The sequence below is a fragment of the Pavona decussata genome, unplaced genomic scaffold (assembly GCF_977016875.1).
Source record: "Pavona decussata unplaced genomic scaffold, jaPavDecu1.1 SCAFFOLD_54, whole genome shotgun sequence".
Taxonomy (NCBI): domain Eukaryota; kingdom Metazoa; phylum Cnidaria; class Anthozoa; order Scleractinia; family Agariciidae; genus Pavona; species Pavona decussata.
The window spans coordinates 132,964-149,896 of NW_028145476.1; the positions used below are offsets into that span (position 1 = coordinate 132,964).

The 16,933-nt window shown below is 36.7% G+C and overlaps 1 protein-coding gene across 1 annotated transcript in view; it reads right to left on the minus strand.

Annotated features, from left to right (window-relative positions):
• The window catches only part of LOC146480197 (contactin-5-like), an 18,463-nt gene continuing 1,530 nt past the window's right edge, over nucleotides 1-16,933 (minus strand). The window contains exons 2-5 of the mRNA XM_085109957.1: nucleotides 6,636-6,926; nucleotides 2,683-3,006; nucleotides 1,278-1,553; nucleotides 1-68 (exon numbers count right to left, since the gene is read on the minus strand). Of these exons, the coding sequence (XP_084966083.1) occupies nucleotides 1-68; nucleotides 1,278-1,553; nucleotides 2,683-3,006; nucleotides 6,636-6,711 (744 nt within the window). The 5' untranslated portion in view covers nucleotides 6,712-6,926. The remainder of the gene's footprint in view (nucleotides 69-1,277; nucleotides 1,554-2,682; nucleotides 3,007-6,635; nucleotides 6,927-16,933) is intronic.

Sequence of the window (16,933 nt, forward strand, 5' to 3'; positions counted from 1 at the left end):
TTAGAGTTTGGCTCCTACGAGTATGTCTTTTAAAGATTTCCTCTCTTGTAGGATGTAATTAGTGGACCCTGATAAATTTATTTAACCATAAAAGTTAACGTTAAAAGAGAACGACGTTTCGACCGTCCGACGGTCATTTTCAAGTTCAAAATGAGAGATGAAATATGTGCTTATATACAATTGTGAAAAAACTAATGAGATACTGACTTAAAAAGCTCTAAGATATTCACATCTAAACAATATAAAAAATAATAGCGTGAATGATAAATACAAAACAAACGTGTGGAGGAACACAAACGATCAGCAATTGGCAATCATGTAAAGGACGAGCATGGACAGGATCCAGAGACCATTAAAAGCAACTTCAGAATCCTGAGAAAGTGTCAGAGCAAACTCGACTGCTTGATCTTCGAGATGTTGTTTATTCGCGACCTAAAGCCGAAACTGAACAAACAATGCGACTCGATCCGCGCAAGTTATTTGTTTAATTATTTCACTTTTAAATACCTTTTAAATACCTTTTATCGTTTTTAGCGTTCCTTTGTATTTATCATTCACGCTATTATTTTTTATATTGTTTAGATGTGAATATCTTAGAGCTTTTTAAGTCAGTATCTCATTAGTTTTTTCACAATTGTATATAAGCACATATTTTACCTCTCATTTTGAACTTGAAAATGACCGTCAGACGGTCGAAATGTCGTTCTCTTTTAACGTTAACTTTTATAGTTAAATCAATTTCGAAAAACTTGTTGATTCCTGATAAATTTCTTTCAGCAAGGGTTGATTCTCGATTAAATGCCATTTATACTCATTAAGATGTTCTTTAGGTTTGGCACGGATGGATTGTATTGTGTGACAAAGGGAAATATTTTCTTGTGCATTTTTGGTTTCTGACGAAGTGCCGACTTCATGTCTGTAAATTGAACTCCTGCGAGGACTTTATTGAGCAGAAGATCTGGGTAGCCTCGTACACGCAAACGAAGAAGAATTGGTTCTTAAAAGTCTAAGGGCCTCGCCCTTGATAAAACCTTTCCTGACGCTTGGGGGGGGGGGTCATCAATGAAATATTGAATTAAGAGGGGGGGGGGCTACTTGCCATTTTTAGATCTGAGGAGGGGGGGCCTGACAAAAATTTTCATCTATCAAAATATTTTTTGACTGGTCCCTTAGTCTGAGATCTTATTGTCCCTAATAGAACTACGAATATAATCGTTATGAATAACCTAACCAACTGCTATTATTTTCAAACAATTTATTTAGTTTGTACTTCTCACCTTCTCTGAACTGATGTAACGCTGTTATCGTGGTAACTAATCCCAGTTTGTTAGTTGCTTTACACTGATAGCTACCGATGTCTTCAAAACTGAATCGTGAAATTTGAAGTGTCCCATTTACGACCACGGATCGCCCTTGTGGCAACGGAACTGAGAATGCTCTAGACCATTGAATAACTGGTTGCGGAAAGCCAAAAGCTTGGCATACAATACTTGCAGTTGAATGTTCTTTTACTGTTATAACTCTGTCAGGGATCTTGGTAAACACTGGAGGACCTAAATGCAATCAACAGCAGATAAACATCAACATCAAGTTTAAAAAGCCCTCTGCGGCAATAAAAATCTTCCTTGGCACTGAATATATATTTTGACTTTACTACATGCAAGGCATGCCTTTAAGAAATAGCGAAAAAAAATCAACTAATATTTGCTGTCATAAACGAGGACGAGTGCTTCATCGGTAGTTCCAAACTCCGAAAAACAGATGAATACGGCCCAGTGCTTTGATTGTTTCAGGGAGTTTATTGTTTCAGGAAACGAGGACGAGTGCCTCCGAGCAATAGATGAATGCGACCGAGTGCATTTTATTGTTTCAAGGAGTTTGGAGCCCTGGGTGAAGCATGAAGCTAAAAAGAAAGTTCTGAATGGAGAGCATTGAACAGCAATAACGAATTTAGTCTTTTAAACGAAATTATAGAAAGCCAGTACAGACGAGCGGCAATTGTCATTGTTCGCTTTGGTTGGAACAAAGTCCATATTGCACACAGTACTTCCTTGCATAGCGCGACAAACAAATCTCGTTTAGCCCTTACTTGAGTACCCTTAACATTTTGATCTGTGTTTCGTTGGGTGTAAAACCGTTCATCCACCTGATCCAAATGGACGTTATTTATTGGTTGTTCACTTTATTAATTACCAATGCCTTTGAGAAGCTTATAGAAATTCTTACGTTAGACTCCAGGTAACTAATGGCTAAATTAATCAATTAACTTGTCATTTAAATTCACTCAACCTATTTTTTTTAAAATACGCATCAACTGAATATAATTTGACAAAACAGTAAATATATCTGATAAGTGTCACAGGCAAACTGGGAAAAAGGAAATCCGAGTTCTCCGAAAAGGAGCCGAACCTTATGGCCCTAGCTCCCACGCTCAGTTGTACAGCATCAGAACCAACAATCAGAAGGGCATTTTTTCGCAATTTACTTTTACCTTTCCGCCCGATTACTGGGCCCAAGCAAAACCAGCAGAGATATTAAACGCGACAATAGACTTTTAGAAATTTCCAGCGCTTATGAAGGTACAGGTTTGTTTTTGATACTCATTAAGTCGTTTTCCTACACATTGAAAGATAAGAAACAAAAAAAGAAATGTCATGACTTGAAAGACAATCTAAATCTCACCCTCAACAAACAGCTCAGCAGTTTTCATGTCTTGTCCCAAAACATTTCTTGCCGTACAAACATACTTCCCCGAGTCAATGTAAGTGGCATTCTTAATCTCTAACTTATCTTGTTCACCATTCCTGTTCGCCTTCACCAGGTCTGAACCATTCAGCGTACTCCATGATATTGAAGGCTTTGGGTTACCAACAGCTGAGCAGTAAAACGTGACGGTCTGATGCTTAGCCACTGTCACTGAAGTAGGAGATATCGTCACCCTTGGGGTAGATATGGACTCTCCTGGCTCTCCTTTAGGTCCCGGATGTCCAGGGAGTCCTGCATCACCTTACGAAAAAATGGTAAACAATGTATCCACAGTTTCGACGAATCAGAACTGATTCATAGGTAACAATTAGCAATAACGTAATGAGGGTGAATCCGAATGGAAAAATAGACAGAACAAAAAAACCGACTGACTTAGTTTGAAAACAAAAATGTTATGCCAATCAGGTCAAGGACATGTCGATTTCTTTGTCCGAGGAAACCACAGTGATTATATTTGTTCTTTATTTATCATATACATACCTGTTACACATCTACTCTTTTTCTTATAAGAGCTTCTAATTTTGCGGCTGAGGCTGAACGTTCTTATTCAATTCTTTATTTATTTTTTTTTTTTTTTGCCGAGCCTGAAAACGTTCTTAACATGTTCTTAAAGTTGTATAGTATTTCAATAAATCAATGCGGACGTGACCAGGAAACCTATCAAAGCGCATTGTTTGCTGTTATGTGGTATCAAGTTGCTTGTCACATGGTTGTGCGGCCTGCTTTGATGCCGAGACTGTAAACTTGTTCTTCAATAGGAAAAACCAAAAAAACACATTGTTAATGTTAAAAAAAATGTCCCCAAGTATTTGAGTAAACTGTCCTCTTAAATTACAGTTTACCTTTCTTTTACCTTTATTTATACTACTCACGAAAACAAAATGAGCTTTATCAATATTCATTTTTTATTTGTCGAATTATTTACTTCAAAGGGCAGAGAGTTTGACTCAACGGTCAAATATATTGCCTCAACGGGCGGAGAATAATATAAATCTAGTTAAACTCTGTTAGATCTCACGTGCATTTTTCAGCCACGTCATCACAGTAGTGGATATCCCGAATAACGAACTGCTCATACTTTCGATCTTACATCGACTTTTTTTTTTTTGCTATTGCAATACAACTTTTTCGCGGTGAAGCCGCTTTTTCGCAGGACCGAAAAAGGACTGAAACCGGAAACTGCGCATGAAAAGTCTCCGGAACCCATGGTACTATTGCAAAGAAGGGTGTGCTGCCTCGTTACCGCTTGCCAGCAAATATTTTATTTATTTTATTCTTATTTTTATTATTATTATCATCATCATCATCATCTTCATCATCATCATCATCATCATCATCATCATCATCATCATCATCATTATCATTATCATTATCATTATTATTATTATTATTATTATTATTATTATTATTATTATTATTGTTATTATTATTATTATTATCATTATCATTATCATTATCATTATCATTATCATTATCCATTTTATTGTTATTATTATTATTATTATTATTATTATTATTATTATTATTATTATTATTATTATATTATGTAAGATATACTAGTGTAATTGCGAGTGATAACCCTTTCTGACAGCGTTCAATAACTGGAAGGACAGCTCTTTGTCAGTGTTCGTTATTGAGCTTAGTCCTTCCGTAACTCCTCATGGTAGCCTCTGAGAAAGTCGAAAACAATATATAAAGTTTTTTGACGCCTGCACGTAGTTCTGTGTGTTTTTTCTGTTTCTTCGCTGTTTTGTCCGCAATTGTGCCAACTTGGCAGACAGCGCCTTCAAGTAGTGTCTAATTATTAGTCTGTTTGTTGTATACTTCCATGTCTATTTTATTTGCTCCCTTTTCTGGTACCTTTTGGAGTTTGAAAGGTACATGCCAAAGAAATTTTTGCGTTTTCATTCTTTATTACTGCAGAGGATGGCCTTTGTTGGTACCATGGTTTTTCATTGTCAGTCTCCTGAAAGTTGTACTTTTCTAGTGCAGTAGGTGGTGATAGATAGGTCTTAACGATCTGTCATGTCTTGCTTTATAGAGACTTTGTGCGATCTTTTGGCAAGCACACAGCAAATGAGTGGTTGACTCTGTAGCGGTGCCACACATTCTGCATTTGGTGCCTGCAATCTTCAATTGTGCTTTATTTTGCTGGTAGGATTTAAAGTTGTTGACTTACGCTCCTGTTTACGCTGTATACGATGTCGGGGATATTTTTCCATTTCTTTAGACTTTGATCGGCTGTAGGTGGCATTTGTTTATCTTGGAGTTGTTTGGTAGTGTAGGCTCCCAGCCAGGACTGCTGTTCTGCTTCTTTAGCATATTTTTCGACCATCTTTGTTCTTAGCGGTTCCTTGATTGCTTTTGGTGATTGTGTGGTTATCTTTTTAGTCTCATTTGTAGATGATGAGACATCACTTACAGTGTGTTCCGGGCCCGCAGTAATTAGCGTAAGCTGTCGCGGAGTCCCTGCCTGTATTGTACTTTACATTTTTTTGTTTTGTTTATGTAATCTATATTAATTTATATTAATCAGTAGTTCAAAAATATATGTTTCATATATTTAACAATTATCCTGCGAAATCGCGCGGAATATCGCCTGATACTTAGCCGACGAGGCCGTAGGCCGAGTTGGCTAAAATCAGGCGATATTCCGCAAGATTGAGCAGGATAATTGTTTTATTATTTAACACATTGATAACAAAACACAGGTTTATAGCAAAAAAGCTGGAGGCGATCTTAATTTGTCAAAAAAAGAAACTTGTAACATTTTCCCGCGCGCGGACCGGCATGAATGAAAGTGGCAGCTTTGTTCAAGTTTAAATGAAATCGAGAGCGTTTTGCATCAAATTGAAAAATTGAGTACTCGTCTGGTGCGCCAATCGCTCCGGCAAAATTTTCCACAAACTTCTAGCCTCAAAAGCTAAAACCAAACGGTATTTTGAAGCTGCAAAGGATTTGATGTGTCAGCTGGGCCAAGCTGGACAGACTGGAAAAGCTTTACAACGAATTTTCTCGGGTGAGTGTTTCTTTGTTTTGATACTACGCAAGCAATTTCACGATCTTCCCTCATTGTTTGACAAATGCATCTAGTGCCTTGTTGCTTCCAAGAACTCTTTTCAAGCAGCTCTGATGCTTTTGAGAATAATTGCTTTGTACTCCGTCTCTTTTTTGTCTGACAGAAAGCTAAAATTTCTCGAGACATTTCAGTGCGGGCTCGGATTTTCTCAGGGGGTTTTCTCCATCCCTTCAAGACGAGTCGAGATCTATTTTAACGGTTGCGAGAACCAATCTAAGGAAATACATGTACTGTTTGCAATTTCTGAGCATTAGAATACGGGACAATCCAAAAGTCTAGCGAAAAATATATCAAACGTTTTTGCTGAACTGTAATTTGCCAGTTCATAAACAGAAAGGTAAACCAGTCGTTTTTGCACTAACCATTACAATTCTTAACAGCAAACTTGGTTGCCTTCTTTGTGTTCAATACAAAGCGGCGTTATTAATGGTTTGGTGTTCTTGCGAGGTCGTTACTTTTTCAAAGTGCTCTGCAAAATAGCTTTAGTTACAGTGGCGCCACCCTATGGAATAGCCTTTCATGCGACGTAAGGCAAGCAGAGTCCATTGGGCAATTCAAAAGTACTCTAAGGCACGGCATTCATGGATAGCAACTTTTTATTAATTTTGATATCTACATCGTTTATTAGTGAATTATTATTATCTTTGTTTTGATTTATTTAGTTATAGCTGATGAATTGTCCATGATTAAGTTAAGGTTAAATAAATATATAAATAAATAAAATAAAATAAAATCTCCTGAGTAAGGAAATATGGTTTTTAGCAACATGAGTGCCCTAAAGCTGACATACCTTTTTCTCCCTTGACTCCTGGTGCTCCAGGATCTCCCATCATTCCTTGTTTACCGGGTTCACCTGGTGGACCCATGAAACCTTGCGTTCCCTTTTTACCCTTGGTTCCTTGGATGCCCTTCGGACCAGGGGGACCTGGCAGACAAACTCTTCCTGGAGCAATGCACAATGATTTCACAATGATCGAGTCCACGTATTTCTTGATTCCATCGCGAACGTCATTCAAACCTTCAAAGTCGCTGCTGTTCGTTTTTAAGCTGCGACGGACAATTTCACTTTTGCCCGCTAGACCTGCAAAGAGAACAATTTCCTATTACTTCATTTTGTAACTTTAAAACCTGAATGCAACAGCTCGTGTCAAGAGGCCATTTAGAATTTTTTTTATTTTGATGACCACGGATTTCTTTCTTTGTACAACACAGTAAAGTGACATTAACATACAAGAAATAAACAAAGTTAAGGCAGTCATAACTGATAAGCATGAAGCACATATTGATAAAGAATATTTTCGTAAAGTTCACATAAGGTCATTATGTGAACAACAGATTTTCTCCGCTTTGTTTTTGTTTGCGTTGAACTATTGGTTAATAGGCCTAACTGTGCTGATCTATTGATGAAACAAAAATAACAAAATACACGCCACAGGATGCAGGAAGTAGGCATACCTCCCGGGCAATACCTCCATTTCTTACGTATTTCTTAACAATTTTTAACAGTGTAAAAAATAAATTTACTTTATGTCTCTCACGAACTGCAATCATAGTCCCATATTCGCCTAAACACTACAACATTACACCATTACAGGTGCTTTCATCTGTTTCTCGGTATTTGGAACCCGTGATAAAGCACGAAGCCCGAGTTTTTGACATGTCTTCTCAAATGAAACAATAAGAAATTAATCTCATTAAAATGCAAATGTTTGATCTCAGATGAAAAACATGTTTCATCTCAGATGAAAACCTGGTGGTGTTTCATCTGGTGTTTCATTGGGGTATCAAGATTCATCCACCTGACCGAAATGGAGGTCATTTATTGGCTTTTGACTGCATGAATAATTAATGAGTTTGAGAACATAACATAACATACTTTATTGGCATTCCCACATAACATTAATGGTACCTATTACATCAACAATGATAAATGTAATAATTACAAGTTACGGATTAACAAATCATCACGCCTCAAGGATGCTTCATATATAAAATGGCTCATTTTTTTACAAATCACGGGGTCTACGCTATTGAAGAAAAATGTAATTAGATCTTCGTCTGATAAATTCTTAAAACTTTCACAATATTTTCTAATGTCGTAAAATAAGTTGTTTCGTAAATCAGCATATGAGACGCAGTCGAAAAATAAATGGCACTCATCTTCTACATTTTTTGAATGACAGTATTCGCAGCTCCTTAGCTCTCTTGGTGTTAAGGGCTTTGTGTGTCTACCTTTTTTTAATTTGAAGGTTATGCTTTCCAACTCTAAATTTGGTAAGAATTCTCCTGTGTCTCATATTCTTGACCAGATCATAGCAATCAGAACCGTTGGTATAATTTATAAATTTGGAATAAAAATTAAGTTTAGTATTCATCCTAATAAGTTTTATTTGATGCGCTTTAGAGTCTCTATATTCGAATAAAGAGTGGATACATATTGTTTTAATGAGTTGGGATTTTTGTTTAGTAATAGAAAAACTAGTACTTGTTGTATGATTATATTTTATCAATCGCGTTTTTATTAAGTTCATGAAGCTTTGATCGTTTGATAGGGCAAGATTTTCCGAGATATATAGGCATTGCCTAGCTATATTGTCATCGGGCAAGGCTTTAAGGTGTAACCAAAAATGTAATATATTACAAAAAATACGCGATTTTAGAGATAATCTTCCTACTTCGTTTCGTGCCGCCACATTAGGTGCCCGTTTGTTAAGCCCAAGATAATATTTGAAAAATTGTGAGTGGAGTCGTTCAACTGAATCTTTTTCCCATATTTGAAGATTCATATTATCATAGGCTCCCCAGACTTCTGAATTATAAAGTGAGATAGGTAAAAAAAGACTATCGAATAATTTGTTACAAATCTTGAGCGGAAACTTACAATAATCCAAAACAAAAACAAAAAACGCTTTGTCGCAAAGATAGAACGTCTTGTTTTTTCAACAGATTTTTGTTTAGAAATTATGAAGTTACCATTACTAGATATCGTAGATCCCAGACACGAATAAGTAGGGACATTGTGACATACCACGCGACCGAACGCTGGCGGTAATATATACATGTAATTATTATACCAGTCTATAGATCATAAAAGAGATTCCCAAAACGCTGGCTGAAAGTGACTTATTCTTGAGCTGGAGGTAAGACAGCATAGAATACATCAATCCTTCTCGTTGTTTTAAAAGGACAAGTAGCCGACCGAAAAGTCTTCCCAGTAAAATGATTCATTTGCACTACAATAACAATAACAACTCTTATTTGTACTCCATTCGAGTACTGGCTGCCCGAAATAACCACAAAGGGGCTAGAAAGACAGGACAGCCAAACTGAGAAGATGAAGAATATAACAACAGGGTCAGGCACAAACACACACTCACATACAGCAAGAATGTGCTTTATTTAATTTAACAACAGGAAACCGGAAATATCATGTCTTCAGGTTACTAAAAGTACGCCACTGTCTACATTCCGAATAATGAACTGGACAAAAACACAAATAAATAAAATATAATTCATTGCACACTACTTGTCTTTTGTACGGAGATGCACAGGTGGTGGCTAATTGTATAAAATACGATTGGTCAAAACTTAATTAAATATCTTGTATTTTGCCTCAGCTAAAGAAAGCTTTCGACCCTCTTATGCATAAATAACAACTCAGTCACGGGATTTCTAAAACATTCTTCTACATTTCTACAATTTTTACACCAAGCCTTCAAAGTCACCTACCAATGGCAGTATCCACGTCCTCGTTCGCTCTGGCCTGGGGTTTAGCTTCTTCTTTGAGAGCATCTTTAACTTGCTGAATTTCCTGCGAGAACTTTGAATCCATCATTTTCGTTTCACGGACCACTGTTTCGAGTCTCACGAACAGCGCAATAGTTAACAGAATCGCAACGGCAGACAAAATTATAGAAATCTTGTGAAGAAGTGAACAAGCTTTCTCTGTTGGCACACGCTTCGGCTCCTTGAGATCCTTTATGCCTTTATCCATTGCACGTTTAGCTGTCAAAATTGTGGCAGATACAAGAAAATGAGCCTTCGCGCTGAGGTACGTATCAAGTATACCTTCTCGAAATGCTGGAACTAAACGGAAATCGATATCCGATAGCAACAATTTTCACATATTTACGTCACATCAATGAACTGCAAGACATCGATTACCCACAGTAAACAAGAAACTCTTGCAATGTAACACACATTTAAATTAGGGCCCAAATGGATTTAGGGCTCCAGGGCTCCAGGGCTCCAGGGCTCCAGCCTATATAAAAAATTGGGGCTCCAGAGCTCTGGGCCAAAATAAACAGGGCTCCCGAGAATTTGATTAAGGCTCCACGCTATAATATTCTTTTCTCCTTTAATGCAAAATCAAGTCCTAGAATTTAAAAAAAATACAGCAATTTTCTATTGATAAACCCTACGTGCATGTTTGTTCTCCACTCATGTCCACTCTTCACGTGTCTAACAGTGTGTATCACAATGTATACGTTTAACATTTGATTGTGTCAGTAGACGCTTCAAGCTAAGCATGCGATTAGACCACTGTTCATACTGTTTAACTTCCACACCACCAGGAGACAAACGATGAAGATCAAAAAATAAACTGCCTGTTCGGTCCTTTCGTTCGTGCTCGGGTACTTTGTTCTATTTTATGTCACTACGCTTCACTGTTATTGCTGAGAGAGAACTCAATGGAATGATGGTTTGTTTCCAAGTTAAAAGTGGTGGGCTAGTCGTTTCTGGCACAGTTCTTTTCAAGACGACCTTCTGAATTTAGTTCCACTGTCAGGTTTAGCTTTCAGCGACGGGGATATTTGATTTTAGTATCGTCATGGAACGTTTGTTCTACCAAATGCTAAAAGTAGTTCAAATGAATCTTTACCAAAGATGTTTTTAAGGATAATTGTTCAACAACCAGTGGAACGGCGCGTTGAATTTGTACAAACAATCACAAACACTCCCATGCCTTATCCCTCTGTGCTATTGGCATGAATACTTGGATCTAGTCTACACTTACAAATCTATTGTTAATAGTTCTGCCACCAATTTTAATATAGCTCAACCTATTAGAGTTACAAGGCGTTCTGCTCCAACTAAGAGTATATTACTAGATATACCTAAAGGTAGGACTGTCACGTTGCAGAACAGTTTTTACCGCCCTCAAGAGCCTCAAGAGCATTTAACACACTTCCAGACTTCTTGAGGGACAGTACAAAATCTATAGATGTATTTAAAACTAATTTGGGGGCATCCTACATAGATTTGACTTTAAATTTGTACGATCCCGCAGTACCTCAAACTTTCAAAAGTGTCTGCATAAAATGTCATCAAAGCAGCTCATTACCTGTATTACTAGTTAAAATGTGTTGTTAAATAGTTGTCAATACTTAATTATTATGCTGTAATTTCATTTATGCAAGGAGTCTCGTTATTGGAACTTATCGTTCTGTGAGTTTTCTCCTGTCAGAGGTTTCTTCCTGTTGTTTTTTTCTCCTCTGGCGAAGTTTATAAATAAATAAATAAATAAATAAATAAATAAATAAATAAATAAAATAAATAAAAGAGAGTAATTTTCACTGGAACTACTTAGAAAGACTTAATCAGACCCTTGAAGTGGAGTCTGGAGAAATAATTGTTGTTGCCGGAACGGGTCAAGATGGAACCTCTGATGGTAGTTTGATGACATCAAGTTTTACACAACTGACTGTAATCTGCAAGGAAAGGAAACTCACTATTTGTGATTGACTAGTATGGAGCCTCTGAACCCTTCCACTATCTGTTAGTTTTCTCAAAACATTCCAGGTTTATTCTCGGAACATGATGTTTATTCACTTACTGATTGGTTGGTTTCGCTTGAGGTCGTTGCATGCATTTGTTCATACCTGTGTTAGGGAAGCTAGGCCATTCTCGGATTTTCCGGGGCAACCAAGTGGCCCACATGGCAGTTATGTAGCGCTCTTTTCTAAGGTAATTATCATTACATGTAAAATATAAGTTGCTTCAAAAAATTAACTTATACGATGCAATCTTGAAGTGTGACAATTTAGATGAAAGCTTATGCATCTTCCCCTTCTCTCTTGTTGTCCTTTAATTATGTTAAGGTAAAGAGTCAACAGGAAAATAAAATGGAATGATGTTTCGTGATATTCCCTGCGGTCACCAGCAATGGTGTGATGAACGCTGTGCAGTATATTCTTGACGTTCTGGGCCCAGTTTTTCAACGCCCGATTAAGCTAATCCTGGGTTAACGTGAACTTTGAATCCAGTTTATTTACTAACCCATACGAAACCTTCCAAAAGATTTTCGTCCCTCAGTTTTGCCTTAAACGTTTCTTTACCATTAGCTTAAAATTAGCCTTTAAAAACATTCTTAATGAGCGAGATGAAAACCTCGATTAACATTTAATCGTAAATTATTGTAATCGGCTTTCGAACAACCCAGTCCTGTTTGTTATACTGTACATATAAAGAATAGCCTCCATTTGGCGCGAAAATATGCTCAGATATTTGTCCGCGGACATTATCTGTTCCAAGAAGCGAACAGTTTTCCGAGAGCGAAGCTCGAGGAAAACTGTGAGCTTCGAGGAACAGATAATGTCCAAGGGCAAATATCTGAGCATAATTTTAAAGCCAAATGGAGGCTATTGTGGTTATTGTCCTTCAAATATTTTTCCCAACAAGTAGCAACGAGTTTGAGTATTTGAACATTTCGTTTAAGAACAGTTTACCGTCAAAAACGTTTATAGTGTATGTTGTCTTCTGATACTGCTTTATCAACCAGCAGGTTTATCTCTCCTTCTGTCACAAAAGCAAACCGTTCCCCCATCTTGGCATTAATTTTAATTGTAAACAAGACTCGCCTTGAAGTTTTTGAAATTGGGGAATATCACTTGGGGAATATCATCGGATATTCCCCAGTTTTAGCTGGGGTATATTCGGTCACGTGAGGCCTTTAGACCAATCGCGCGCGAGCGAAAATATTTGATGGATTATAAGATTTCAGTATGAGAATGAATGCTATTGTGCTGTACTTTATTAACGTTTTTTTTGAAGCCTTGAAGCATTTGAAGCCAACAGCTTAATGGTCGACATTTACTTGCTTGGAGTTTTCATTGTTTGATTGTGTTGTTTACGATTATAGTGATTAGTTGTTATGATCACTTCGGTTAAAAAATTGAAACTGACTCAATGAAAAACCGCTCATTAAGCTCGTAATTTACTTACTAGAGCAAGATTTTAGCCCATTTTGCGTAGTTGTAATTGCACAAAATTGCAATTGTAGGTGGAACGATTTCAGCTTTTTGGTTTATTCATTTGTATTAGATTAAAATAAAAACTACAAAACTGACACAGAATCTTTATAAACTGTCGAGAACAAAGTAACCCGTCGTGTTATCTCATCATCGTGATCGTGGGGGTCTTTTAATTGAATTGAGGCAATGTTATTTTGCGATGATGTCGTCTCAAAATGACGGTTTCTGATTGGCTCAAAAACTGTCATGCAAGCACGGCAGCCCTGCACTTAAATAGGTTCGGCGCCCACAGATCAAAATTTTACTTCGGTGATTGCGACGTTGGATCGTGTTGTTTATTTTATTTATTTATTTTTTTCATTTGAGTTTTAATACATTGCTTCTGACACAGTTGAAGAAAACCTAATAATATTTGTTTTGTGGTGAACATGACTATATACAACGGACACAACTATTTCTTGAAGGTACGCGAAAAAGAGTGATTAGAAATTCGATGAAAAGAAATTGACTTAAAAGACTTTTTCTTTGGTGTGAAAACGGCCACGGTAAATAACGATGAACTTGAATTCCGATAAATTATGGCATTTTCAAAGCAAAAGGATCTGATTTTTTTGGACTACTTCCCTTCTCAGCGGCTAATTGAGATGCTTTCTCTTTGCTCAAAGTTTTTTTTTGTTTAAATTACCATCATCTCCAATGTCGAAATTTTCACCTTCGCGCCTCTCCAGGAAATATCTTTTAAAGCCATTTCGGTAGGCCGTCAACGTTGCTCGCTCATATTCTTCCCCGAAAGTTTTTTTTTTTTTTGGGGGGGGGGGGGTGTCTCTTTTCTCTCGAAAAAGTGCTTCAAGAGCCCTGCTGCGTTGTCTGTCATGGTTCAGGTCTGTCGATTTGATCTCCTTGTCGTAGCCGGCAAGCGCCGAACAGCAGACTCGGTAAATTTTAAAGCATTCTTCGCCGCTTAGTATATCTCAAATTTTTAAATCTCCGCGGCATCTAACCTAGGATAACAATGCTCTCTTTTTTGTTTTTGGGTACTAGTATTATTGCTTTCTTGATTCTTGCTTCTGGTTGTGAGGTTTATTCATCTATGTTTGAATCATGTTGTTGTTTATCTCGCAGCGGTAACAAATTTTCAATAAAATTTGCTGTTAAAATGTTTAAACCTACAAGATCGTTTATTTCAGCAAGTGTAGGTACCTATGGACTGTACATTTTTTGCATTTTCTTTGTTTTGACCTAAAAATTACAGCCAAAAATTCAAATAACCCGCCGCGAGAAAAAAATATTGCGTACGGATATTACCATGGCTACAGTTTGACTGAAGTAAGGATTTCTCTTTCAACCAGCGCACGATTTGTACTTTATCCACTTACTCTCTCCAACAAAATGTTTGTAACGCGATTAAAAACTAAATTTCGATTTTGAGACGACATTGCGGCTTTAAAATGGCGGCTAGTTTGGAGAAAATATGTTCCGTATTGGGCGACTCCGCCCAATACGGAATATAATCTCTCCCAACTAGCCGTCGTTATAAGGCCGTAATGTCGTCTCAAAATCGAATTTAGTTTACAGAAGTACAAGACAGATGTATGGTATCCAAAGATTAAAAAAATTTGAACAATTCCCATATGAAGTCCTATAGCATTTACAATTGACACTAAGCCGAGTACCTTTCAGTAGTCCTGTAACTTTACCATTAAAACGTTTATGACGTCGTAAAATCCCAAATGTCTATGCGCGGGAAATTTCACCGAAGAATGGGCAACGATCATCTTCACATTTAAAACTCAGTAAGCTTTGAAATTTAGACACTATTTCCAACAATCTAAAGTCAATTGGTTGTAAGAGTGGAGGTTCTCTTTATCGTTGGGCAAATGTTTTCATTCCATTCATTACTCTCCACCTTTCTAGAGACAAGGGCAAGTTCATACAGTTTTTTCCCTTGAAAGAATACTTCTTGTAATCACATACACAGACATACTTTTCCCTAGAGTGCCTTGGGCTTCGTGGAGAACATAATACCGTCTGTACTCGCATTCCCTGTCTCTTGTAACTTGGGTTTTTGCGTTTTTTTTGGTTTTTTTTTTTTGTTTTGTTTTGTTTTTTTTGTTTTTTTCTGGTTGAGTCTTTGCAGCGAAATAAAATAGATCTTAGCTTCTATTCAAAAAATAAATTTCGCTTTTTCTTGCTAATTTCGGATCAACTTGTTTATAAAGCAAGCCAAATGTTCGTGCTTTTCAATGTGTCTTGTTTTCACTTTTTAATTCTGGAATTGTTTGAAACGTTTTCACAAGCTTCATCATCTTGTAGGTTACTTTGAAAGCTAGCCAATCACAATTTAGGTATGACCTCAGCCAAAAGAAATAACGAAATGATGTTTCTACCTTTTACAATTGTTATTTTAACAGTCTTGAAAATCTAGTTTAAATTGCTTTATACAGCTATTTAACAATAAAAAAGGCGACAACATGCGGCCCTTCGATGTAATCCTGAAATCATTTAGAGAATGAAACGCTGAACAAAAATAAAGATAATTAACTCTAGCGGTGAACATTTTTTAATTATCAGCCTATTTTTTCACATTTAAGTTTACTATGTGCTTAAAAATGGTATCAGGATGACATAAAACACGTCGTAAATTTTCGCCTATTTGTATTGTTCAATGTCATTCAAGTCAAAGAAAGTAAGCAACATTTTTTACTGCAATGAATCGCTATTTTTCATAATTTTTATTCCTTCATCAACATGCCACTTGTGTATAATTACAGATGCATTGCCTGAGTTCGTTTACTGGGCTCATCCCTGAAGAGAAAAGACACGTTGTGGAGTAAAATGGCTAAGGGCAAAAGGCCCAAAGCCGCCTTTAATTGAATATCAAGACTTCGATGTCTGTAACCTTTACAATCAATATCAGTCCAGTAAAGGTGAGGGAGCAAAAAACACAAAAAGCAGGCATGACAGCTAAACCTGCTCCAAGATCGCAATAAATGGAAAAACTATGAAGAGTTGCTTTTAATTGGCTATAATTAATTCTTTATTTTTTTAGTTAATTATGGATTATTATCTTGCAAGTAATTTAACAAGTACACACACGCAAAAAAAGAGAAAAAAAACCCTTTGTACAACCTTTATAATTTATTGTGCCTAGAGAAACTTATGTAGAAACTTAAGTAGAAGCTCTCCCTGGGATTTTTTCTTTCTTTTCTTTCTGAGTATTTTAATTTACAATTAAGGTTGTATTTTAAGCAAGATTGTATGTTAAATAAACAAAAAATAAAATAAGACCTGCTCCAAGAGGTCGGGATAGGGGGAGGTGGTGGGTTAAATGGAAACCATTTTCAGTCGATGAAAGTCTGAAGTGAATGCCCAGCAATCGATAATTGTCTAGAAGTCAATCAATACAAACCCGGGCATGACTAAAATGCATTTTCCATGACCCCTACATCAGTGCCCGGATGCTGTCACGCAAACTTGCTACCAGCATTACAAAATAGGAGGAATAAACGTCATCGATTAAAATGAGTAAAGAAGGCATAAAAATTATATTTGTGGGCAAATATTCCATTTACAGAGCGCCAACCTCCACTAATTATCCGTGACGCTTCACAATCATTAACATAAACGACTTAAAATTAAGACGTATCTCCTGACAATAAAATTTTACTTTTACCTTGGCTTTAAAGAATTAAAAACATCCTGAAAGGGACGATTCTGTACTTAAATGAAGCCACTTATGATTATTCCCTTACATCAATTTGTAACTAATTAGTATGCACATCAACTAGGCCAACCCAAGCTCATGAACTTCATGACAAAAGTAGAGGCCCTTTGA